This window comes from Mobula hypostoma, chromosome 3 (genome assembly GCF_963921235.1).
Source record: "Mobula hypostoma chromosome 3, sMobHyp1.1, whole genome shotgun sequence".
NCBI classification, from domain to species: Eukaryota; Metazoa; Chordata; class Chondrichthyes; order Myliobatiformes; family Myliobatidae; genus Mobula; species Mobula hypostoma.
Window position 1 is genome coordinate 9,442,644 of NC_086099.1, and position 27,044 is coordinate 9,469,687.

Below are 27,044 nucleotides of genomic sequence, written 5' to 3' on the forward strand. Positions count from 1 at the left end.
TGAGAAGTCAGGAAGCATCTATAAATAAATAAATAATCAACTTTTTAGAAACATAGAAAACCTACTGCACAATACAGGCCCTTCGGCCCAAAATGCCGTGCCGAACATGCACTTACTTTAGAGATTACCTAGGGTTACCCATGGCCCTCTATTTTTCGAGGCTCTATGTACCTATCCAGGAGTCTCTTAAAAGACCCTATCATATCCGCCTCCACCACTGTTGACGGCAGCCCATTCCATGCACTCACCACTCTCTGCGTAAAAAACATACCCCTGGCATCCCCTCTGTATTACTTCCAAGCACCTTAAAACTGTGCCCTCTCATGCTAGTCATTTCAGCCCTGGGAAAAAGCCTCTGACTATCCACACGATTAATGCCTCTCATTATCTTATACACCTCTATCAGGTCACCTCTCATCCTCCGTCGCTCCAAGGAGAAAAGGCCGAGTACACTCAACCTATTCTCATAAGGCATGCTCCCCAATCCGGGCAACATCCTTGTAAATCTCTGCGCCCTTTCTATGGCTTCCACATCCTTCCTGTAGTGAGGTGACCAGAACTGAGCACAGTACTCCAAGTGGAGTCTGACCATGGTCCTATATAGCTCTAATATTCCCTCTCAGCTCTTAAACTCAATTCCACGATTGATGAAGGCCAAGGCACCGTATGCCTTCTTAACCACACAGTCAACCTGCGTAGCAGCTTTGAGTGTCCTATGGACTCGGACCCCAAGATCTCTCTGATCCTCCACTCTCTGATCCTTTTTAAGCAAAGACCCTTCATCAGGACTGAAAAGGAAGAGGGGAGAAGCTTTCTGACCTCCTGACTTCCTCCAGCATTTAGTGTTTGATACTCTGGTTTATTATCACTGAGATATATCATGTTTTTTTTTGTTTTGTTACAGTAGTACAGTGCGAGAAATAGAAGTTACTATCAGCTACAAAAATAAATAAATAGTGCAAAACTTTGTTGTCCATTCTGAACAATGATGGCAGAGGGAAAGAAGCTGTTCCTAAAACATTGAGTGTGTGTCTTCAGGTTCATGTATCTCCTCCCCGATGGTGGAGGACATGACCTGGATGGTGAGGATCCTTAATGATGGGTGCACTTTCTTGAAGCACTGCCTCTTGAAGACGTCCTCAGTGGTGGGGCGGGTTGTGCCTATGATGGATCTGGCTGAGTCTGCAACCCTGTGTAGCCTCTTGTAATCTTGTGCATTTGGAGCCTCCTTACCAGTCGGTGAAGCAACCAGTCAGAATGCTGTCCATGGTACACCTATAGTAATTTGCAGGTCTTTAGTGACAGACCGAATCTGCTCAAACTCCTAATGAAGTATAGCCAGTGGCATGCCTTCTTCATGATTGCATCACTATGTCGGGCCCGAGATACATTCTCTGAGCTGTTAATACCCTGCAACCTGAAGCTGCTCACACTTTCCTCCTCTGACCTTTCAATCAGGACTGAAAAGGAAGGGAGGGGAGAAGAACCTTAGTTATCCCAATTTCTCTAACTAATTAGATCTAGAGTTTTCAGATTAGATTTTTTTTAGATTGTGAGGACACTCAGTCCTCGTTTATTGTCATTTAGAAATGCATGCATTAAACAATGATACAATGTTCCTCCAGAGTGATATCACAGAGACACAGGACAAACCAAGACTAAAACTGATAAAACCACATAATTATAACATATAGTTACAACAGTGCAAAGCAATACCGTAATTTGATAAAGAGCAGACCATGGGCACGGTAAAAAAAAGTCTCAAGTTATTTCCTATTTAAAGGTTTACAGACTAACCTTCCCTATATTTGAAAACTAATTGAATTCCTATTCTTAAGTATTATGGTAACTTCAGTTTCAGTTCAAGTCAGTATGTCTACAAACTGAAATTCAAGTTCAGAAGTTATATATCTATACAGCGTAACTCCTTTCACAGCAATTCTCCAACATCACAACTTTTAAACAAAGTAAATCTCATTCAATAACTTATCAAAGTCTTTGCAAAAATAATCAGTTCTTGCAGAAAGTCAAATTCAGATCCTTCAGATGAAAAATAAGCATATACATATGACCGTATTAAATCCTCTATGACATGAAACATTTTATTCCCACGCTCGTTCCACGATCTTGGGTGGCTCGCCATCTTGTTTCTTGGTTCATTGGATGAGTAGTTGACCATCCACAAAAAGTCAATTCACAAACTTATACAAAAAAAACCTGATCAAATTCCTTGGTGTGATTTAACAGAACTAAGTTCCCGGTTACATGGTAGAGATCTACCATGGTGGACATTCGTCTCTGCCGATATTGTCTCGTTATAGATGCTGCTTGTTATAGCTGTAGCTTTAGTAGATCTTTTATCATTATCATTTCTCCTCCAGGGGTTTCACCCTGAGGTTTTCAGGTAAGTAAGGTAGAGATACCAACTATTAACTCCACTTTTAACAACATATATCTTTAGTTTCTAATAGTTTATTGCATTTCCCTCGCTTTCCCACGCTGCATCAGCCACACCTCGTTCTCGCATAGCTTTTTTTTATCCAAGTTTTCTTTTTTTTTAAATTCTGTAAATCTCATTTTCATCCTTCCACAGATGGAGCTTTCTAACATTACATCTTTGGGTTCAATTAATCTGAGTTACATAAGACTTTTGCATAGTCCTGTAGATTTTTTTGCTGCAGATTCCTGCTTCTGCAGTATCTTGTGTCTCCGTCTCACTGTCAGTATAGTTCTCTGACATAGCAAAAAGAGGATGTCATTTCAATATCAGTACTACTGTGCAATTTCTAGTTCATTTCTGAAATCCTTTACTCAGTTTGGAATTGGTTCATTATTGTCACATGTACTGAGATACGGTGAAAAGCCTGTCTTGCATATTGTTCATGTGGGTCGAATCATTATTGCCTTGAGGTAGAACAACGTAAAATAATAACAATGCAGAATAAAGTGTAACAGCTACAGAGAAAGTGCAGTACATAATCATTAAGTGTCATGTTGTACGACGTGTCAGTCATGGTCTTTCCATGACCACAATTGTTCTTGGCAAATTTTTCTACAGAAGTGGTTTGCCATTGCCTTCTTCTGAGCAGTGTCTTTGCAAGACGGGTGACCCCAGCCATTATCAATACTCTTCAGAGATTGTCTGCCTGGCATCAGTGGTCTCATAACTGGGACTGTGATATGCACCATCTGCTCATAGGACCATCCACCACCTGCTCCAATGGCTTCACATGACCCTGATCAGGGGAGCTAAGTAGAGGCTACACCTTGCCTAAGGGTGACCTGCAGGCTAGCAGAGGGAAGGAGCACCTTACACCTCCTTTAGTAGAGATCTATCTCCACCCTCCACCCAATCAACACTGTGCAAGATCATAACGAGGTAGATTGAGAGGTCAAGAGTCCATCTAATGTTTTTAGAGTTTGTTAACAGTCAGATAGAAGCTGTCCTTAAGCCTGATGGTACATCCATTTGACTTGAGCAAAATATTCATTGTATGAATTGTGAACCTTTCAACATAGGAAACATCACCTGCCATGATCTGTCTCCCGACTTCCAGTATCTACAGTATCTACTACCTTCTGAGCATCTTCTGTGGATTGCAAATCAACTAACCTTACTTCCAATATTTACCACTTCGTTCAAGCTGATTTCAATGATTAGCATAAGCACTGCTCAGGTGCAAGAAAGAGGATTCTCTTAGTAACACACATGAAATGCTGGAGGGACTTAGCAGACCAGGCAACATCTATGGAAAAGAGTCAACAGTGGACATTTCGGGCCGAGGCCCTTCATCGGGACACTCTTGTTGGTATGGGATGCTGGAGTTGAGATGATATCAAAATGGGTATTGTCAATTTCCCTGCCTTTGGTACTGTTCAGACTTACCCCAGCTGCCCAAAATTTCAGATCGGATTGCTGATATTTCTTCCTCTAAATGTAAAGGGACAGTTAGCTACTTTCAGTATCCTGGTAATGTGACACTGGCAATAATAAAAGATAGGAACACACATCAAAGTCGCTGGTAACGCAGCAGGCCAGGCAGCATCTCTAGGAAGAGGTACAGTCGACGTTTCGGGCTGAGACCCAGATACATCTTTTTGTGGGGAGAAATGGTGAACACGAGATTCTGCAGATGTTGAAAATTTGGAGCAACACACACAAAATGCAGGAGGAACTCAGCAGGTCAGGTAGGATCTATTTGGAGAAATAAACAGTCAATGTTTCAGGCTGAGGTCCTTCATCAAGGACGGGAAAGAAAGAGGGAAGACACCAGGATAAGATGGTGGGAAAGTGAGAGGAGTATTACCTTGCAGGTGATAGGTGAAGCCACTGAGTGGCGGGGGGAAGTGGCGTAAGAATCTGGTATTTGATAGGTTTAAGAAGTAAAGAGCTCAATAAGAAGAAATCTAATAAGCAAGCACAATGGACCATGGAAGAAAGGGAAGGAGGAGGGGCACCAGAGCGAAGTGATGGGAAGGTGAGGAGAAGAGAAGAAGGCGTGAATGGAGAGCCAGAATGGGGAATGATAAAAGGGAGAAGGGGAAAAGGTGAAGAATTACCAGAAGTCAGAGAAATCAATGTTCATTCTACCAATTTGGAAGCTACCCAGATGGAATATGAGGTGTTGCTCCTCCAACCTGAGTTTGGCCTCACCATGACAGTAGAGAGGGCCGTGGACTGGCATGTCAGAATGGGAATAGGAAGTTGAATTGAATTGGATGGCCACTGGGAGATTCTGTCTTTGAGGTGGACAGAACAAAGATGCCCGGTGAAGACTTCTTACTGGACAAGCTGATTCTGGAAAGGTGCTCACAAGATCATGCCTTGGAAAAACAACAGAGTTCTTGTTTTTAATTTATCCCTTGTTCTGTGATAACTCACTTTCTGCAGAATGATTGAATGGAAGAGGCTGGTTGTTACAGACCTGTTGGCAATCTGTCAATGAGAGATCAGCAATTCTTGAAACGTAGTTGAAATAGAAAAAGAACGAAGTGTTGTACTAATCAGGCCTGCCACTCTATCACAATCAGTGGTGCTGCTACTCAGTGCATTAGAAATGCTCACCTTACGTAGCCTACCCTCTCCTGAACTTCCTGGCAATTTCACCTGTTTACACATTTTCTAATCTATTCAATATACGTATACCCTGTACTGTAATTGATTGATTGATTTCTTCTATGTTATGTATTGCATTGAACTGCTTCTGCTAAGTTAACAAATTTCACAACACATGCCAGTGATAATAAACCTGATTCTGATTCTGATTCTGATCTTATTGTACAAGAGGTCTGTTCAAGTGTCTGATAACAGTTGGATGGAAGCCATCCTTAAGTCTGGTGGTACATGTTTCCAGCCTTTTCTATCTTCTGCCTTTGTGACATTTTGTGGTATTGTACTCCTGGAAGAAACTCATTATCAGAACAATGTGGAAGCTTTAGAGAGGGTGCAGAAGAGATTTAACAGGATGCTGCCTGGATTAGAGACCATGTCTTATGAGCAAGCCAGGGCTCTTTGCGGCGAAGGAGAATGAGAAGTGACGTGATAGAGGTGGACAGGATAGTAAGAGGTATAGATCGAATAGACAGCCAGGGTGGAGGAATGTATGCGGGGGGGGGCGGGGGGTGGATTTCAGAGGCAAGTTTTTACGCAGAGAGTGATAGGTGTATGGAACACGCTGCTAGGGGTGGTGATAGAGGCAGATACATTAGAGACATTTAAGAGACTCTTAGATAGGCAGATGGATGATATAAAAATGGAAGCCTATGTAGAAGGGAAGGGTTAGAATGATCTTAGAGTAGGTTAAAAGGTTGGCATAACATCATGGGCCAAAGAGCCTGTACTATGCTCTGATGTTCTATGATCTCTGAAGCTAAGAAAATTCTTCCAATGTCCTCAGTTTATATTTTTGGGACCAATTTTTGAATGAATATTTCATGCCATTTTTTTTTCTTCCAGAGCCTCCTATTGGTCAAATGCATCCGCCTCATGGCAGCGCGACCCCTCAGAAGAACGGAAATCTGCTGGTGATCATCGTGGTCTCCATTGGAGCAATAACAGTCGTGGTGGTCATCGTTGTTGCTGTGATTTGTACCCGTCGATCCTCAGCACAGCAGAGAAAGTACGTTTGCATTTCATTAATGCCTGATTGCTGTTTCCTTACGAACATTCTCGTAGTGTCGTAACATTAGAAGGAAGTCACCTGATGTTTAACACAAGAGATTCTGCAGATGCTGGAAATCCAGACTAAAACAGACAAGGTACTGGAGGAGCTCAGCAGGTCAGGCAGCATCAATGGAAATGAATAAACATTTCAGGCCAAAACCTTTCATCCGGACTTAATGACGAAGGGTTCTGATGAAGGATCTCGGCCTGAAATGTCGATTGTTTATTCACTTCCATAGATGCTGCCTGACCTGCTGAATTCCTCCAGCATTTTGTGTGCCTCACCTGATGTCTATGTGTTAACCTGCGTGTAACTGAGACATCTACACCCACAAGGACAGCATGGTGGTGTAGCGGGTATCACAATCGCTTTACAGCACCAGAGATAGAGGTTCAATTCCCTCTACTGTCCGTAAGAAGTTTGTACATCCTCCCTATGACCACATGGGTTTCCTTTGGATACTCCAGTTTCCTCCCCTATTTCAAAGATGTGGTATAACTCTGCCAGATTTCCAGTCCCTTTCCCATATGCTGATTCATCACCACCTTTGATTCGGCCAGCGGCAGCGATGTCATCAGCAAGATGGCATTGGAGCTGTGCTTGGCCACACAATTATAAGTGTAAAGTAAGTTGGGGGGTGGGGAAGGAATTCAGAGGTAGAGTACTGTGTAAAAGTCTTAGGCACATATTGATAGCTAGGGCGCCTGACGTTTGCACGGTACTGTAGTAATTTGATGTATTGCACTGTACTGCTGACACAAAAAAAAACCAAACTTCATGATATTTGTGAGTGATGATAAACCTGATTCTGGTATGGGTCTCCATTGTGGACTGAGAGTGGGAAGCGGGCAGGGAGAGGGGAATCACCATCAGAAAAAGTGGAAAGGAGAGGAAAGAGAGCGGGAAGCATGCAAGAGACATTCTGTAATGACTAAATGACCTTGCCAGGTGTCTCAGTACGGGTGTGTCTGCACCTACACTGCGCCACCCCCTGGCACTCCTTCTCTGCCACCTGTCCCATACCCTTCTCACAGTGCTCAACCCTTGCCATTCTCAAAATCCGTTCCTACTGCCAGATTTACAAACTCGCTCTCCACTCCACATTGACAAATACAGCTCTGTGAAGTCTTTGGCACCTCAATATCTAGATGTGCCTAAGACATTTGTATAGCACTGTATGTTCCAACAGTTTTGTGTTTGTTGTTACTAAGGCTTTATTTTTAATGCCAGATTATTTAATTAATTGAATTAAATTCCACCCGGGCCTCTGTGGGATTTAAACTCATGCTTCAAGAATATTTGACCATTACGAGTCATGATTTAACCAAGGGTGGAGTGTATCACAGGATTCTATACTTAATATTGATCTGTCGATTGGAAGGCATGAGCAAAAGCAAAGAGAAAATATTTCTCTTTCAGGGTAAGATTAGAATTAGAAGTCATAGGTTAAGGGTGAAAGGTGAGACATTAAAGGGAGCATGATGGGGAACACCTTCACTGAGAGGGTGGTTCAAGTGTGGAATGAGCTGCCAACAGAAGTGATTGATGTGAGTTTGATTTTAACATTTAAGTAAGACTCTTGGTAGTGTGGAGGATCGGAGGGATCTTGGGGTCCAAGTCCATAGGACACTCAAAGCTGCTATGCAGGTTGACTCTGTGGTGAAGAGGGCATAAGGTGCATTGGCCTTCATCAATCGTGGGATTGAGTTTAAGAGTCGAGAAGTAATGTTGCAGCTATAAAGGACCCTGGTCAGACCCCACTTGGAGTACTGTGCTCAATTCTGGTCACCTCGCTACAGGAAGGATGTGGAAACCATAGAAAGGGTGCAGAGGAAATTTAGAAGGATGTTGTCTGGATTGGGGAGCATGCCTTATGAGAATAGGTTGAGTGAACTCAGCCTTTTCTCTTTGGAGTGACGGAGGATGAGAGGTGACATCACAGAGGTTACAAAATATTGAGAGGCATTGATCGTGTGGATAGCCAGAGGCTTTTTCCCAGGGCTGAAATGGCAAGCACGAGAGGGCATAGTTTTAAGGTGCTTGGAAGTAGGTACAGAGGAGATGTCAGGGATAAGTTTTTTTACGCAGAGAGTGGTGAGTGTATGGAATGGGCTGCCGGCAACGGTGGTGGAGGTGGAAAGGATAGGGTCTTTTAAGAGACTCCTGGATGGCTACAATAAGCTTAGAAAATTAAAGGGCTATGGTTAAAGCCTAGGTAGTTCTAAGGTAGGGACATGTTCGGCACAGCTTTGTGAGCTAAAGGGCCCGTATTGTGCTGTAGGTTTTCTATGTTTCTATGTTTGTTTTAAATTTGGATAGGTAAGTGGATGGGAAAGGTAGAGATAGCTATGGTCCAGGTGCAGGCCGTTGGGACTAGATTAATAGTTCAACACAGACTAGATAGGCTGAAGGACCTGTGATTGTGTTGTAGTGTTCTATGACTCTAGTTAAATCAGTCTATCTAGAGCAGGGGGTCCCAAACTGAAGTCTATGGATACCTTCCTTAATGGGATTGGTCCATGGCACAAAAAAGGTTGGGAACCACAGATCTAGAGGTATTAAAACTACCTTTGTTATCACTGAAATGTGTACAATATTTTCAGATGACAGCTCAGTTTTGCTAATATTCAGTTAATAGGGCATAGAACATAGGACATATTTATGATCTGTGAAATTATATTTTGATTGACATGGTAAAAATCAAAGATATGTGTAGTTTATTTATTCATACAATATGTTCTGACGTATTTCATCTTAAATTATTTGCTATATTCAAAGGACCTATTACTTGTCTTAGCCATGGGATATATTAATTTTGTTTATACAAATATTGAAGTGTGAATTGTAAAGGCAGTCCATGTAAGACAATTATCTTAATATCCACAGTAACAAGGCGGAGTTTAATATAGTAGCTTTGTGCAAATTGTTTAATTGCGAAATGACTAGTGCACCACTTGGTACAATTAAACAACTTGCATTTATGTTGGTCCTGTGCTGTAATAAAACATCATATGTGCTTCACAAGAGTGATTATAAAACGTAATTTGACATCGAGTTACTTTAGGAGTTATTAATGCAGGTGACCTGCATGGTAATCAAAGATTTTACATAGAGAATGAAAATAGCATTCAGTTGAGTCAGGAAGTTCCAGTTAATTGTGGAACGGCTTTCAGTGAGGCAGGAAATTCCACTCATTTGTGGAATGGTTTCCAGTGAGGCGGAAATTCCAGTCAATGTGGAATGGGTTCCAGTGAGGCAGGAAAGTAAACTAAAGTTGAGCATGGTATTTTAATTGGAGAAGCACAAAAAATTGCTAATGCGTGTGTGGTTTTTGAAGGCTCATAAGCCTGCTCTGAACCCAAACTGCAATATGCAGAGTTATAGAGCACTACATCACAAAAAGAGGCACATGGGCCCATCTAGTCCATGCTAAACTGTTATTCTGCCGAGTTCCATTGGCTCACACCTGGGTCGGCCACCATACCTCTCCCATCCATATACTTATCCAAACTTCTCTTAAATGTTACAGTCATTACCACTTCTGCAGGCAGTGTGCTTGAGAAATCATGAGATGTCTTCTGCTGTCTGCTGGTCTAAGAATCCAAGGAAAAGGACTGGGGACCTGAAAGTGACCTGTCCTGGAAATGGTGGTCTGTCTGAGTGTGTCAATAGGTTTCAATAGGTACTTTTAATGTCAGAGAAATGCATACAATATACATGCTGAAGTTCTCTTTCTTCGCAACCGTCCACGAAATCAGAGGAGTGCCCCAAAGAATGAATGACAGTTAAATGTTAGAACCCCAAAGACCCCCCAAGCTCCCCCCACCCACGCATAAGCAGCAGCAAAGCCACAACCCCCATAGCCCACCAGCAAAAAAAAGTATTGGCACTCCCCCTACCGAGCTCTCAAACGTGTAGCAAAGCATCAATAAAGACACAGCCTTGAAGTACCCCAAAGACTACACCTAATTCAACATAGAAACATAGAAACATAGAAAATAGGTGTAGGAGTAGGCCATTCGGCCCTTCGAGCCTGCACCGCCATTTATTATGATCATGGCTGATCTTCCAACTCAGAACCCCGCCCCAGCCTTCCCTCCATACCTCCGACCCCCGTAGCCACAAGAGCCATATCTAACTCCCTCTTAAATATAGCCAATGAACTGGCCTCAACTGTTTCCTGTGGCAGAGAATTCCACAGATTCACCACTCTCTGTGTGAAGAAGTTTTTCCTAATCTCGGTCCTAAAAGGCTTCCCCTCTATCCTCAAACTGTGACCCCTCGTTCTGGACTTCCCCAACATCGGGAACAATCTTCCTGCATCTAGCCTACCACAGGAGAATTCGACAGGAGTAACATACCACAGGCTCTCTCTCTCCATATTTAGGGAAAAAGAGGTGTCCCCGTTTCACAGTGAGAGCAGAGACATAACAAATCAACTCACTAATTAATGATGTTAAATGTCTGTTGCATCGCTTTTTCTGAGCTCTGTGCCCAAAGAACTTGGGTCTCTGGACACGTAACCAGCAGTCAGCTTGTTGCTTTTGATCTTCCGTGTATGCCCAAAACACATCAGGCAATGGCACTGGCCTCAAATCCGCCCGCCTCCAGAGCCACGAAAATCCTGCACCCTGAAGGCACGCTAGTCTTCCAGGCCACGTACTTAGTATATTGAAAATCTGCCGGTCGTGAGGTCTTGAGAGTGGGTCCCACTTCCGCAAAGCACTGAAGTCAACATGTAACTCCAGATCGAGGTCGTCAAAAGAACCTTGAAAGGGAAAAAAGAGATATCAAAGAATGAAATAGAGCTGTTTCCAAAGATGCAAGCAAAAGAGTCTCGGTTTAACGCCATCATCCTCCTAAGCTCCGCTCAATGGATAGAGGTTGGGAAGGATGGGAAAGGGTCTTGTCTACCTATTGTCATTCTGATTTGTTGTTGTCGTTGCTTGCATTGTTCTGCTGATCATTGTGGGCATGCTATGTTGGTGCCAAAATGTGTGGTGACAATTTCGGGCTGCCCCAGTGTACTTGGTTGTTAACGCAAATGACTCAGTCCACTGCATGTTTTGATGTACATGTGATAAATAAATCTTAATCTGAAATGGTTGGTCCCTGTAAGGGAGGTATTCTTATAATGCTCACAAACATGAGAAAATCATGGGGGACTTCAATATGCAAGTAGATTGAGAAAATCAGGCTGGTGCTGGATTCCAGGAGAGTGAATTTCCAGAGTGCCTACAAGATAGCTTCTTAGAGCAGCTCGTGGTTGAGCCCATTGGAGGATTAGTTGTTCTGGATTAGGTGTTGTGCAATGAACCAGAATTAATTAGAGTGCTTAAGGTAGAAGCTCGTCAGGGCAAGTGATCATCATATGATCGAATTCTCCTGTAAATTTGAAAAGGAGAAGCTGAAGTCAGATGTGTCAGTATTGCAGTGGAGTAAAGGGAATTACAGAGGCATGAGAGAGGAGTTGGCCAGAATTAACTGGAAAAGCACACTGGCAGGGATAACAGCAGAGCAACAATGGCTGGATTTTCCGGAAGCGATTCAGGAGACACAGGATATATACATCCCAAAGAGGAAGAAGTATTCTAAAGGCAAGATGACACAACCATGGCTAGCAAGAGAAATCAAAGCCAATATAGAAACCAAAGAGAAGGCATATAATAGAACAAAAATTAGTGGGAAGTTAGAGGATTGGGAAGCTTTTAAAAACCAACAGAAGGCAACTAAAAAATTCATTAACGAGGTAAGGATGGAATACGAAAGTAAGCTAGCCAGTAACATTAAAGAGGATACTAAAAGCTTCTTCAGATACATTAAAGTGTAAAAGAAAGGTGAGAGTGAATATCAGACCACTGGAAAAAGATGCTGGAGAGGTGGTAATGGGGACAACGAAATAGCGGGCAAACTGACTAAGTATTTTACATCAGTCTTCATGGTGGAAGACACTAGCAGTATGGTGGAAATTCCTGGTGTCAGGGGTCATGAAGTGTGTGAGGTTACCATTATTAGGGACAAGGTTCTTGGGAAACTGAAAGGTCTGAAGGTAGATAAGTCACCTGGACCAGATGGTGAACACTCCAAAGTTCTGAGAGAGGTGGCTGAAGAGATCATGGAGGCATTAGTAATGATCTTTCAAGAATCACTAGTGGCTGGAATGGTTCCAAAAGATCGGAAAATTGCAAATGTCACACCACTCTCTAAAAACTGAGCGAAGCAGAAGGCAGGAAACTATAGGCCAGTTAGTCAGACCTCAGTGACTGGAAAAATTTTAGAGTTGATTATTAAGGATGATGTCTCAGGACACTTGGAGGCACAAGATAAAATAGTCCATAGTCGGCATGGTTTCCTCAAGGCAAAATCTTGTCTGACAAATCTGTTGGAATTCTTTAAAGAAATAGCAAGCAGGATAGGCAAAGGAGAATCAGTTCATGTTGTGTACGTGGACCTTCAGAAGGCCTTAGACAAGAGCCACACGTGAGGTTGGTTATCAAGTTACAACCCCATGGTATAACAGGAAAGATCTGAGCATGGATAAAGCAGTGATTGATTAGCAGGAGGCAAAGAATGTGAATAAAGAGAACATTTTCTGGCTGGCTGCTGGTGACGAGTGATGTTCCACAGGGGTCTATGTTAGGACCAATTCTTTTTACATGGTATGTCAATGATTTGGATGATGGAATTAATGGCTTTGTTGCAAAGTTTGCAGATGGTATGAGGATAGGTGAAGGGGCAGATAGTTTGGAGGAAGTAGAGAGGCTACAGAAGGACATAGATTAGGAGAATGGGCAAAGAAATGTCAGATGGAATACAGTATCAGGGAATATATGGTCATGCACTTTGGTAGAAGAAATGAAAAGGTTGACTATTTTCTAAATGCAAAAACTGAGGTGCAAAGCGACTTGGGAAGTCCTTGTGCAGGATTCCCTAAAGATAAATTTTCAGGTTGAGTCTGTGGTGAGGAAGCAAATACAATGTTTACATTCATTTCAAGAGGACTAGAATAAACAAAGCAAGGATGCAATGTTGAGACTTTATAAAGCACTGGCGAGGCCTCACTTGCAGTATTGTGAGTAGTTTTGAATTAGAACTTATTTAAATCTTGCATTCATTCCACAACTTGAGAGAGGAAAAATCTTTGCGTTATGAATCTGTTGCAATGTACATGCATGTGGATTTAAAAGTCTAATGGCTTGTGAAAAAAAACTGTCCCATAGCCTGTTGGTTCTGGCTTTAATGCTGCAGTAGCGTTTGCCGTTCTCCGTGGATTGTCACCTTGTCACGGTGGAGAGGCTTCTGTGGTGCTGAGATCCTGAGAGCAATGCCGTCTGGAGCTATGCTCCTGGTAGGGTCACCCATGGCGGTAAGGTCGAGGGTGAGGTCCCTGACAAAGAACAATCCAACCAAGACCTCAACTGTGGAACAGGCAGAAGAAGTTACTTTAAACTCTATGGCTGTGAAGGCGGATGAAGGCTGCAACAAATCCATCAGCTCCAATCGTCGTGGTTTCCATGCCATTGGAATCAGTTGGTTGATTTGTGAAGTGTGATGTGCTTCTTGGAGAGCAACATCAAGTACACGTTAAACAAATACACACACAGGCGTCTTCACTCTTTGGATGACGACGAGAGTGTTTGCCGGATGGAAGCAGCTGAAGCAGTTTGTGGTTGGGGTGACTGGTGTCCCCAATGATCTTCCTGGCCTTCTTTCAGCCCCCACTGCTATAAATGTCCTCAATGGAGGGAAGTTCACAAAAACGGATGTAGTGGGCTCTCCATACCACTCTCTGCAGTGCCCAGCGATCAAGGTTAGGGCAGTTCCCGTACCAGGCGGTGATACAGCCAGTCAGGATGCTCTCAGTGGTTCCCCTGTAGAAGGTCTTGAGGATTTGGGGCCCATGTCAAACTTCTTCAGTTGCCTGAGGTGGAAGAGACGCTGTTGTGTTTTTTTGCCACAAAGCCAGTGTGAGATCATCGGTGATGTGTATACTGAGGAACTTGAAGCTACTCATGTTCTCAACTGCAGACCCATTGATGTTGATCTCTGTACCTCCTGTAATCCACAATCAGCTGTTTTGTTTTTTGGACATTGAGGGAGAGGTTGTTATCCTGGCACCACTGTGTCAGGGTGTCAACCTCTCCTTTGTAGGCTGTCCCATTACTGCCAGAAATAAGGTCGATCAAAGTTGTGAATTCTGCGAATCTGATCAGCAGATTGGAACTGCATGTGGCAGTACAGTCATGGGTGTAAGAGGAGGGGACTCAGAGACAACACTAGGAGGCACCTGTGTTGAGAGTCAGAGAGGCAGAGGTGAGGCAGCCCATCCTTACCACCTGTCAGCGATCTGATAGGATGTCTACGATCCAGCTGCACAAGGTGGGGTGCAGGCTGAGGTCTCTGAACTTCCTGTCAAGTCTGGGCCCCTTATCTTTAAAAGGATGTGCTGAAACTGGAGAGGATTCAAAGGAGGTTCACAAAAATGATTCCAGGATTGAATGGCTTGTCACATGAAGAGTGTTTGATGGCTCTGGGCATGTATTCACTAGAATTCTGAAGAATGAAGGGTGACCTCATTGAAACCTATCAAATGCTGAAAAGGCCTTGATAGAGTGCATGAGGAGAGGATGTTTCCTGTGGTGGGAGAGTCCAGGACCGGGGAGACAGCCTCAGAATAGAGGAGTGTCCTTTTAGAAGGCAGATCAGAAGGAATTTCTTTAGCCAGTAAGTGGTGAAGCTGTGGAATCCTTTGCCAAGGCAACTGTGGAGGCCAAACCTTTATGTACATGTAAAGCAGAGGTTGATGGATGCTTGATTGGTAGCGGCATGAAGGGATATGGGAAGTAGGCAGGAGATTGGGGCTGAGAGGAAAATTGAATCAGCCATGATGAAATGGCAGAACAGACTCGATGGGCCAACTGGCCTAATTCTGCACCTATATCTTATGGGTTTATGGTCTAAAATCTGTAGATGCTGGAAATCGAGAGCAACACACACAAAATGCTGGAGGAACTCAGCAGGCCAGACAGTATCTATGGAAAGGGTAAACAGTTGACACTTTGAGTCAAGGGTGGATAAAAAGATGGAGAAATTGGAATAAGAAGGTGAGAGGAGGAGCGGAAGAAATACAAGTTAGTAGGTGATGGGTGAAACCAGGAGAGAGGGAGGGGCGAAGTAAAGAGCTGGGAAGTTGATTGGTGAAAAAATGAAAGGTGGGAGAAGGGGGAATTTGATAGGAGAGGGTAGAAGATCATGGAAGAGGGGGAAGGGGGAGGAGCACCAGTGGGAAGTGACAGGGAGATAAGATGAGAGAGGGAAACGGGAATGGGGAATGGTGAAGGGGGTAGGAGGCTATTAAGGAAAGTCTGAGAAATCGTTGTTCATGCCATCAGGTTGGAGGCTACCCAGGCAGAATATAAGGTTTATATAGGATATACAGGAGGCTACTACTCCAGCATCACCGGATACAGTAGATGAACCCAACAGACTCACAGGTGAATTGTCACCTCACTTGGAAGGACCCTGGGGTCCTAAATAGTAGTGAGGGAGGAGGTGTAGGGAGAGGTGTGACACTTGTTCCGTTTGCATTCCTATAATGCTCTTAGGGAGGTATCTCCAGGAACTTAACCCAGTGACAAAGAGGGAAAGGTGACACATACAGTATCTAAATGTGTACGTTACGTAACGTAGAAGCACTCTAACAGGTGGCGGCACTGACTTGCACCTGTTACTGTTGGCCCCCTAACTGCTTGAGAAGACAAGTATAGGAGGGTTGTATGTAAGCGGCCTTGGCAGATATTTCTGTAAATGGTGCACACTACTGTCCCAGTACATCAGCAGCAGAAATTGTGAATCTTTGGGTGGTGGTTAGGGTGCTGCTCAAGTAGATTGCTTTGATCTGAATAGAGCTAAATCTCAAAGTTCAAATAAATTTATTGTCAAAGTACATATATGTCACCATATACAACCCTGACATTCATTTTCTTGTAGGCGTACTCAGTAAATACAAGATACACAATGATAGACTGCACTCAGGAGGATGGACAAACAATCAATGTGCAAAAGACTGTGAAAATACAAAGAGAAAAAGATGAAATAATAATAATAACTTTATTTTTATTAATAACTCAGCCAGCTCCATCATGGTCACTTGGCCAATGTAAATTCTTGCTGTTATCAAATTTCTACACATGTTCTCTGGAGAGCATTCTAACTGGTCTCTAGAAGCACTAATGCACAGGATCAGAAAAAGGCATAGATGATTGTAGACTCAACCAGCTCCATTATGAGCAATAGCCTCCCTACCACAGCCTCAGAATGGAGGAATGTCCATTTAGAAAGAGAATGAGAAGATTTTTTTTAGTCAGAGAATTTGTTGTCACAGGCTGCTGTAGAGGCCAGATCATTGAGTATATTTAAGGCAGAGGTTGATAGATCCTTGATTAGTCTGGGGAGAAGGCACGAGATTGGGACTGAGAGGGAAATAAATCAGCCACAATGAAATGGCAGAGCAGACACGATAGGCCAACTGGCCTAATTCTCCTCCTATATCTATGGTCTAATATTCACTTTCCAGGCCCACAGGGACTTATGTTAACTAGCTTGCAGCAAACCAGACAACACAGACTAAGCTATTTGCATCATTGTCACGGAGATCAAAGAAGCTTGCATTCAACACTGATTTTGTCACTTAGCACATCATACATGATCACAGGTATAGCTGATCAATCAGTGGTTGGGATATTTCTGCACTCAGAGAGTCACACATCACAGCATTATTTTTTTCTCTAGGATCCCTGTCAATCAGTATGAATTACTTTGTCCCAGCAAAACATCTCATGCAGATAATGCCAACCAGTATCTGGAATTATCTCCTCCTTGGTAGGGAGGGGGAACCAAGCACTCAAGCAGTGGGTATTGGCAGCTAACCTCATTGTAGAAACTAGACAGGGGAGTAAGTTAGTCTTGATAGAGTAGGTGGATACAGTATAACTCCCCAGAGTGAGGGTACCTGTAGATACGTAGAAATGCGTGCATTAAAAAATGATACAACATTCCTCCAGGATGATATCACAAGAAATCACAGGATAAACCAAGACTAAAACTGACAAAACCACATAATTATAACATATAGTTACAACAGTGCAAAGCAATACCATAATTTGATAAAGAGCAGACCATGGGCATGGTAAAAAAAAGTCTCAAAGTCCCAATAGACTCATCATCTCACGCAGGCGGTAGAACCTCCAAGCGCCGCCAACTTGCCGATGCAGCACCATTGGAAGCACCCGACCGCAGCGGACTCTGAGTCCGTCCAAAAACTCTGAGCCTCCGGCCAGCCCCTCCGACACAGCCTCTCCAAGCACCATCCTCTGCCAAGCACTTCGATAGGGCTTAAACTTTTCTTTTGAGTGTAGGGCTTTGCAGACAGTGAACCCCCAATTCCATCACAAGGAGTTCATGAGTCCATGAAAACTATCTCACTATTTTGATCTCTTTTTGCACTGCTTGTTTTTTATATTTCTTATTGTATCATAATAATTTCTTGGGTATTACTGTATTGCTTACACAAAACAATAAATATCAGAACATTTGTCAGTGATGATAATCCTGATTCTGATTCTGAGTAACACTCTTCTCTACACAGAAAACGTGCTGCGCACAGCGGTGGCAAGCGAAAAGGGAGCCAAAAAGACCTGAGACCGCCTGACCTCTGGATACATCATGAAGAAATGGAGATGAAGAATATTGAAAAGCCTTCGGGGCCTGAACCATCTGTGAGAGATTCACCCATGCAGCAAAGCTGCCAGGATATAACCCCCGTCAGCCATAGCCACTCAGAGAACCAGCTCACCAGCAAAAGTGGCTCCCATTCAGGTAGGCTCAAGTAATTTTATAAGATCCTTAGAATCATAGCGCACTTAGTTACTTACGGCCTGTTACACCACTGGCATTTAGGGCATCAACGAAGGCCTTCCATCTCTGGTGGTGCTTCCTTCATTGTGTCAGTAACTTCCTCTTGGTTTTCAACTCTGTCATTCAGGCAAGTCCCGGATGGAGACTCAGGAATACCCTTGCACTCAGGTGCAGAAGGATTCTTCATTGCTGTTTCTGTAACAATTTGTTTGACCAGTGAGGGATGTTAGCCCTGAGCTGACCTCCTGAACCTGGAGAACTGGTGGACCACTCTTAGTCTGGCCTCTACCGGCTGTCCTGTTTGGTGTAGGTGAGCCAACCAAGGGCCAAAGCATAAGGCCCTGACTCCAGCCAACATAACTCTCTGGGTCATTGAGGCATGCAAGCCCCCAAACCCAACTACAGGGTTGTGACCCTCTTGGAGTTCATAGTTCACTACAGCACAGGAAGTGTTATGTTGCCTAGTCCCACAGTCCCCTGAACCCCTCCCATCCATGTACTTATCCAAACTGCTCAAATCAAACTGGCATCCACCACTTCTGCTGGCAGCTCATCCCACGTTCACACCACCCTCTGAGTGAAGAAGTTACCCCTTATATTCCCCTCAAACAGTTCACCTTTCACTGCAACACAAACATAATGCTGGAGGAACTCAGCAGGTCAGGCAGCATCTGTAGAAATGAATAAGCAGTCAATATTTCAGGCTGAGACTGCTCATCAGGACTGGAAAGGAAGGGGGAAGATGCAAGAATAAAAAGGTGGAGGGGGTGTGGAGAGGAAGGAGGCTAGCTAGAAGGTGATAGATGAAGCCAAATGGCTGGGAAAGACAAAGGGGTGGAGAGGAAGGAATCTGATAGGAGAGGAGAGTGGGCTATGAGAGAAAAGGAAGGAGGAGGGACATCAGGTAAGAGGCCAGAATGGGGAATAGAAGAGGAGAGGGATATTCATGCCATCAGGTTGGAACCTACCAAGACAGAATATATTACACTCCTCCACCGGGAGTGTAACCTCACCTTTCACCCTTAATCTAAGACCTCCAGTTCTAGTCGCACCCAACCTGAGTAGAAAAACTGCTTACATTTACCCTACCTAAGCACTCACAGTTTTGTATACCTCTCCCACAATCTCCTGTGATCCATGGAATAAAGCCCTAACCTATTCAGCCTTTCCCTAGAACTTGCCAAGTGTCCAATCATGAAAGTATTATGAATTCATAGGTTCAGCTGGAACTTCATCCACTGGGAGATCTTTGTGAATTTCTTGCATTCTAATGCAAGGTCCTCTTGAGCCCAATATATAATGTGGTGAGGCCAACTACGAAAGATTATACAATGAGTCATGCACAGAAAGCTTAACATTATAATCACGCTTAAGGTAAAATGTCGCTTTCAAGAGAAAGGTTATTTCATCTGCTTAACAGTATCATGGGGGGGAATCATTCCCAGCCTCTCTGCCTTCCTACAAATATCAGTAAAATAAATCTATATTATTCCAGATTTCTCAATTATTTATTTCACTGCAAAACTAGGGATTTCCTGCTCTTCAATAATCGCAGTCAAAGGAAGACACAGTACAGGAAGAGGCTCTTCAGCCATAATATCATTTCCAAACCCAAAGCCAAATTAAACTTAATCACTTGTGCTGCATGTGTTCCACACCCTTCCACCCTACATTTTCATGTCCTTGTCTAAAAGCTTCTTAAACACCACTGTCGTATCTACATCCAACTTTACCCCTCCAGCCAGTAAAATACTTTCCTCTATTACACCCGGTCTTCTGTGAGTAAACCAGTTCTACTGAGGATCCTGTATACACTATCCTGTATATCAGAATCAAGTTTCATATCACCAGAATACAGTACTGTGCGAAAGTCTTGGGCACATATATACAGCCAGGGTGGCTAAGCCATTTTGCACAGTACTGTGCCGCACACAAAATGCTGGAGGAACTCAGCAGGCCAGGCAGCGTCTATGGAAAAAAGTACAGTTGACATTTACCTCGACTGTACTCTTTTCCACAGATGTTGCCTGGCCTGCTGAGTTCCTCCAGCATTTTGTGTGTGTTGCTCGTACTTCCAGAATCTGCAGATTTTCTTCTGTTTGCACAGTACTGTAGTACTTTTATGTATAAAGTTACATAATTTTATGCCACAAAAAAACGAATTTCATGACGTGTGAGTGATGAATAAACCTAATTCTGATTGGGTCTCTATTGCAAACTGAGAGTGGGAAGCGGACAGTGAGAGGGGAATTATGGTTGGGAAAAGTGGAAGGGAGAAGGGAGGGAGCAGAAAGTACCAGAGAGTCATTCTATGATGATCAATAAACTAATTGATTGAAATCAAATGATGTTACTTCGTGTTTCAGGATGGGTGTGCCTGAACCTGTGCCACCTCATGCCCCTGGCACTCCTCTGCCACGTCTCATGCGCCTCCCACGGCGCTCCACTCTCACCATTCCCAACATCCTTTACTCCCACCAGATTTACAAACTCACTCTGTGCTCCATGTTGACAAATATAGTACTGTGCAAAAGTCTTAGGCACCCAAACTATATATACATGCCTGTAACGGGGTCCTGAATTACCCCTATGAACTGTGCTTCTGAAAAGAGAGAGAGTTATTTAACACTGACATCTTGTTTTTGAGAGGGAGAGAGATGAAGACTGCTCACAGTTTGTATATACTTTCCCAAGTACATCGCCTGCTTATACATTCTTACACAGGCAGAGAAGGGAGGAGTTATTTGAGAGACAGTTGGTACTCAGTACGGTGAGATGGGTCAGATGATAGACCTGACACACATGATTTTGGACACTGAATGAGCTTTGTTGTGCCCACAGAAAAAGTGGGTTTTGGAGGATCGATCAAGTGGATCGATCAGTGGCTCTTGCAGTGTGAACAGGGCGTGACCGGTGGGGAGTTATTTATGTGTCCGACCCTCGCCTGGGTTGATAGCTCCACCACAGAAGAACAGTCCCCTTTGTTGTGGTCACAGTCAGTGACTTTTAAAGGATTTCGGAGGACAATGAGAAGATTGACGGCACCAGCTCACCTGAAGACTCAAACCTCTCCATCTCCCTCTCTCCATCACTACTCAACTCAATATCATGAATTGAACTGAACTTTACTCATTATCATAAGACTATCTATTTACCCCTAGACTTGAAGAAGCTTGGTTTTCATAAATATTCCACACTTACCTATATATAATCATTTGCTAACCTGTTTGATTTATCTGCATTTATATTATTGTATTGCGTAGTTACTAATAAATATTATTAGATAATAGCAATACCGGACTCCAAAGTGTTTTCCATCTCTGCTGGTTCTTTAACCCATCATGGGGTACGTGACAATGCCTAAAACCTTTGCATATGTACTGTATGTTGTGAAATTTGGAGTTTTGCAGCAGCAGTGCATTGCAATATATAATAAAAATGATAAATTACAATAAGTATATATAAAGAAGAAAACTCAGTTAAATCAAATAATGCAAAAAGAGAGTCAAAAAATAGTAAGGTAGTGTTCATGAGACCAATGTCCATTCAGAAATCTGATGGCAGATGGGAAGAAGCTGTTCCTGAAATGTTGAGTGTGTGTCTTCAGACTCCTATACCTCCACCCTGATGGTTGCAATGAGCAGAGGACATGTCCTGAGTGATGGGGGTCCTTCATGATGGATGCCGCCTTTTTTGAAACATCATCTCTTGAAGGTATCCTGGATGTTCGGGAGCCTCATGCCCATGATGGAGCTGGTTGAGTTTACAACTTCCTGCTGCTTTTTCCGATACCTTGCAGTGCCTCCTCCATACCAGACGGTGATACAACAGTTAGAATGCTTCTGGACCAGCCAACCATCAGAGACCTTGTTACATTTCCTTACTAAAATCCATGTAGATAATGTCAACTGCCCTACAACACACACAAAATGCTGGAGGAAAAGAGTACAGTCGACGTTCTGGGCTGAGACCCTTTGGCAGGACTGGAGGAAATAAGCTGAGGCGTAGGTTTAAAAGGTGGCGGAGGGGACAGAGAAACATAAGGTGACCTGTGAAACCTGAAGGCAGAGAGTTGAAGTAAAGAGCTGGGAAGAAAGGTGGGGAGGAACACCAGAAGGAGGCGGCCAGTGCTTCCGGTGTGGCGTCTTGTATAATGGCGAGACCTGATGTAGACTGGAAGACCGCTTTGCCAAGCATCTATGTCTGCCAGAAAAAGTGGTATCTTCCAGTGGCCACCCATTTTAATTCCACTTTCCATTCCCATTCTGATATGTCTATCCATGACCTCCTCCACTATCCAGATGAGGCCACATTTAAGTTGGAAGAACAACTTGTATTCCGTTTGGGTAGCATCCAACCTGATGGCATGATCATCAATTTCTTAAATTTCTGCTGATTCCCCCCACCTTCTCTCCCCTTCACCATTTCCCCTCCTCTCTTCCCTCTCTCATCTTATCTCCTTGCCCGCCCATCACCTCCCTCTGGTGCTCCTTCCCCCTTTATCTTTCTTCCATGGCCTTCTGTCTCTTTCACCAGTCAACCTCCCAGCTTTTTACTTCATCCCTCCCCCTCCAGGTTTCAGCTATCACCTGATGGTTCTCTTCCCTCCCCCCACCTTTTAAATCCACTCCTCTGCATTTTTTCTCCAGTCCTGCCGAAGGGTTTCATCCCGAAACATCGACTGTACTGTATTCTTTTCCATAGATGCTGCCTGGCCTGCTGAGTTCCTCCAGCATTTTGTGTGTGTTGCTTGGATTTCCAGCATCTCCAGATTTTTTCTTGTTCGTCAACCCTCATCAACCACCACCCACTCATTGAGACCTATTCTACATTACTCCTCTTTCCACTGCTTCACCTGTGACTCTGTCAGTGTCGCTTATTACAGCCGGTGCTCCAACGCCGCCTCCTCTCCGTCGATAAGACCAGACGTAGATTGGGGGACCACTTAATGCCCCCAGCATATCCTCAGACTGTGTTAATCGTTGATGCAAACCATGCATTTCACTGCTTCAATGGTACATGTGACAAATTAAGCTAATCTTTATCTCTTCTTTCTTATTGTTTTGTCCAAAGGTCATGATCCTGATGAGGCTGGAAGTAGTATGTCAACTTTGGAACGTTCTCTAGCAGCTCGAAGAGGAACCCGACCCAAACTGATGATTCCTATGGATTCACAGCCCAGCAATCCATGTAAGGAAGCTGCTTTTTTTTTTGTGTCAACACTATGATTGCATGGAAATATACAACATGGACTCAGTAGCCTTCTGCTTCTGTAGCCCATCTAAATTGGGGTTCAATTTGTGGTACGTTCGCAGATACCCTTCCGCACACCACTGTTGTAATGTGTGGCTGAGATAATGCCACTTTCGTAGATGACATGCTTTAGATGGCTTGAAATAATCTGGCTATTCTCCTCCAACCTCCCTCATTAACCAAAACTGCAGCTCACTGGATGTCTTATTTTGTTTCTCATGCCATTCTCTGTAAACTTTAGAGACTGTTGTACATGAAAATCCCAGGAGATCAGCAGTTTCTGAGATACTCAAACCACCCTGCCTGGCACCAACAATCATTCCACGGTCAAAGTCACTTAGATCACATTTCTTCCCCATTCTGATGTTTGGTCTGAACAACAACTGAACCTCTTGACCATGTCTGTGAGCTTTTATGCATTGAGTTGCTGTCACATGATTGGCTGATTAGATATTTACATTAACAAGCAGGTGTACTGGTGTACCTAATTAAGTAGCTACTGAATGTATTCTGGGCAGAGAAGAGCCTTGGAGGGCTGTCTTATGTTGACTCATGATGGGGATGTCACAATCACAAAGGCAACTTATACTGTCACAGACTCAAGAGATTTTTCAGATAATGAATATCTTGAGCAACAAACCCAAAATGCTGGAGGAAGTCAGCAAGTCAGGGAGCATCAATGGAGAGGAATTCTGACTCTTCTGAGCTATGGAGAGGAATAAATTGTCAACAGTTGGACAGAGACCCTTCATCGGGAAAGGAAGGGGCAGAAGCTAGAATAAGATGATGAGTCAAGGGGGAGGAGTACAAGCTGGCAGATGAGAGGTAAGACAAGGCGAGGGGGAAGGTGTGCCGGTGGGGGTGGGCCCCTCTCTGATTTTTTCATTCCACATTCTAATCACCTACTCACCCCTTCTCCTCATCTCCCTCCGATTTCCCCTCCTCTTTCCCTTTCTCCCATGGTCTACTCTCCTCTTCTCAGTTTCCCTTTATCTCCAGCCCTTTGTGTTTTCCATCTATCATCTCCCAGCGTCTTACTTCATCCTCTCTGGCACACCACTCCCCTCCTCCTTCTCCTGGTCTGCTTCCCCTCCCTGCACCTTCTTATTCTGGCTACTTCCCCCTTCCTTTCCACGCCTGATGAAGGATCTCGGCCCGATATATTGACTGTTTATTTCCCCCCCACCCCCCCAGTTCTCCAGTAGTTGTGTGTTCAGCTTATACTCATTCGCTCATTATCTCCCATGTCATATAGTCATAGTCATAGTCATACTTTATTGATCCCGGGGGGAAATGGTTTTCGTTACAGTTGCTCCATAAATAATAATTAGTAATAGTAATATTACTATTAGTAAATAGTAAATAGTGATAGTCATAGAAATAATAAATAGTAATAGAATAGTAATAGAAAATAGTAATAAATAGTTACATAGTAATATGTAAATTATGAAATAAGTCCAGTACCAGCCTATTGTCTCAGGGGGTCTGACCCTCCAAGGGAGGAGTTGTAAAGTTTGATGGCCACAGGCAGGAATTACTTCCTGTGACGCTCTGTGCTGCATCTCGGAGGAATGAGTCTCTGGCTGAATGTACTCCTGTGCCCGCCCAGTACATTATGTAGTGGATGGGAGACATTGTCCAAGATGGCATACAATTTAGACAGCATCCTCTTTTCAGACATCACTGTGAGACAGTCCAGTTCCATCCCCACAACATCACTGGCCTTACGAATGAGTTTGTTGATTCTGTTGGTGTCTGCTACCCTCAGCCTGCTGCCCCAGCACACAACAGCAAACAGGATAGCACTGGCCAACACAGACTCGTAAAACATCCTCAGCATCGTCCGGCAGATGTTAATGACATAGGTGATCATGGTGTTTCCATGACCAGTATTGTCCTTGGCAAATTTTTCTGCAAAAGTGGTTTGCCAGCCATTATCAATACTTTTCAGAGATTGTCTGCCTGGCGTCAGTGGTCGCATAACCAGGACTTGTGATATGGACCAGCTGCTCATACGACCATCCACCACCTGCTCCCATCGTCTCATGTGACCCTGGATGGGGAGGGAAGGGGAGTAGCAAAGCAGGTGCTACGTCTTGTCCAAGGACGACCTGCAGGCTAGTAGAGGGAAGGAGCACCTTACACCTCCTTTGGTAGAGACGTATCTCCACCCCACCAGCAATCAGCTCATACTACCTACCCTGAACTTTTATTGAGAGATTGATGATGAAAGGTGTTCTTGAACCATGCTGAGAACATTCACACAATGTTTTTAGGAAGGAACTTGCACAATATTTTATTAACAGTGATAAATGGAAATTGAAATAGTGTGTAATTTACAGAGGAACTTGTAAGTGGTTGTTCTTCCAATGTTCTTTGACACTTCAGCAGATAAGGGTTATTAGTCTGGAATCTGATATTGAAGATCTGCTTATGAAATAATTCAAAGCATTTTGTAAACCGCATAACTTTACAACCCTGAGGCATACAGCATAAATATTTAATTTGCTATTGGATACAAATTAAGCGGCTGTTTTATTAGGGGTAGTGTCGAGTCTCTTGAGCATTATAGGAACGCCGTTCATCATGTTAAGTGGCGGGTTTCTTTTATTCTCCTGGCCTGAACATTGCATTTGAGAGAAAAAGCCCTTGGGCAATAAGGAGCTACTGTTTCTGCAGTAAGATTTAGTTTCTGGTTAATTGCTGTCTCCCAGCGAAGACATAGTGGAGGATTTAGTGATTTTAAGGGGCTAATGAGCAATAGAGGCATAGAACACTACAGCACAGAAACAGGCCCTTTGGCCAATCTAGTCTCCATTGTCCCATTGACCTGTACCAGGACTATAGTCCACTATACCCCTCCCATCTATGTACCTATCCAAATCTCTCTTAAATTCTCTTTTAAAGTCTCTCTTAAAGGGGTACCACGATAGAGTAGCAGTTAGCGCAACACTATTACAGCCCCGGGGCGTTTGGAGTTTGGAGTTCAATTCCAGTGTCTTCTATTAGGAGCTTTTGTACATTCTCACTGTGACAGAACGGCTCTCCTCCAGGTGCTCTGGTGTCCTTCCATAATCCAAAGTTGTACCAGTTAGTGGGTTAATTGTAAGTTGTCCCGCGATTAGCCGAGTGTTAAATGGGTGGGTTTGCGGGCGGTGCACCTCATTAGGTCAGAAGGGTCTGTATCTCCAAATAAAATGAAACAAATAAAAATTATTTGTCCGAATCAAACCACAACCACCGCTTATGCTGGCAGTTCATTCCACACACTCACCACCCTCTGAGTGAAGAAGCTCCCCCTTGTGTGGTCTCTTGTGCCCACTCTTACGAAGGATGAATTTAGTTATTGCTTTATTGTATATTATCACTCACAGCAGGTAATTGCGCTATCAAACAGGTTAATCTGTTTCAGATATAGAACGTAGAACATAGACCATTGCAGCACAGTCCTTCAGCCCACAATGTTGTGCCAACATTTTAACCAACTCTAAAATCAATCCAACCCTTCCTCCCCCATCACCCTCCATTTTTCTATCAGCTATGTGCCTAACTAAGAATCTCATAAATGTCCCTAATGTATCTGCCTCGGCCACTAGCCCTGGCAGCATGATCCACTCACCACCACTCCCTGCGTAAAAACAGCCTCTGTCATCCCCCTGTGCTTTCCTCCAATCATACCATAGCTATTTCTCACACATGCATTTTCTGCAT

The 27,044-nt window shown here is 43.6% G+C and overlaps 1 protein-coding gene across 3 annotated transcripts in view; it reads left to right on the plus strand.

Moving 5' to 3' along the window:
- The window catches only part of dcc (DCC netrin 1 receptor), a 1,425,388-nt gene that overhangs the window by 1,354,928 nt on the left and 43,416 nt on the right, over positions 1 to 27,044 (plus strand). For all 3 annotated transcript variants that reach the window (XM_063042623.1, XM_063042621.1, XM_063042622.1), the window contains exons 23-25: positions 5,957 to 6,119; positions 17,812 to 18,041; positions 23,154 to 23,270. In XM_063042623.1, the coding sequence (XP_062898693.1) occupies positions 5,957 to 6,119; positions 17,812 to 18,041; positions 23,154 to 23,270 (510 nt within the window). The remainder of the gene's footprint in view (positions 1 to 5,956; positions 6,120 to 17,811; positions 18,042 to 23,153; positions 23,271 to 27,044) is intronic.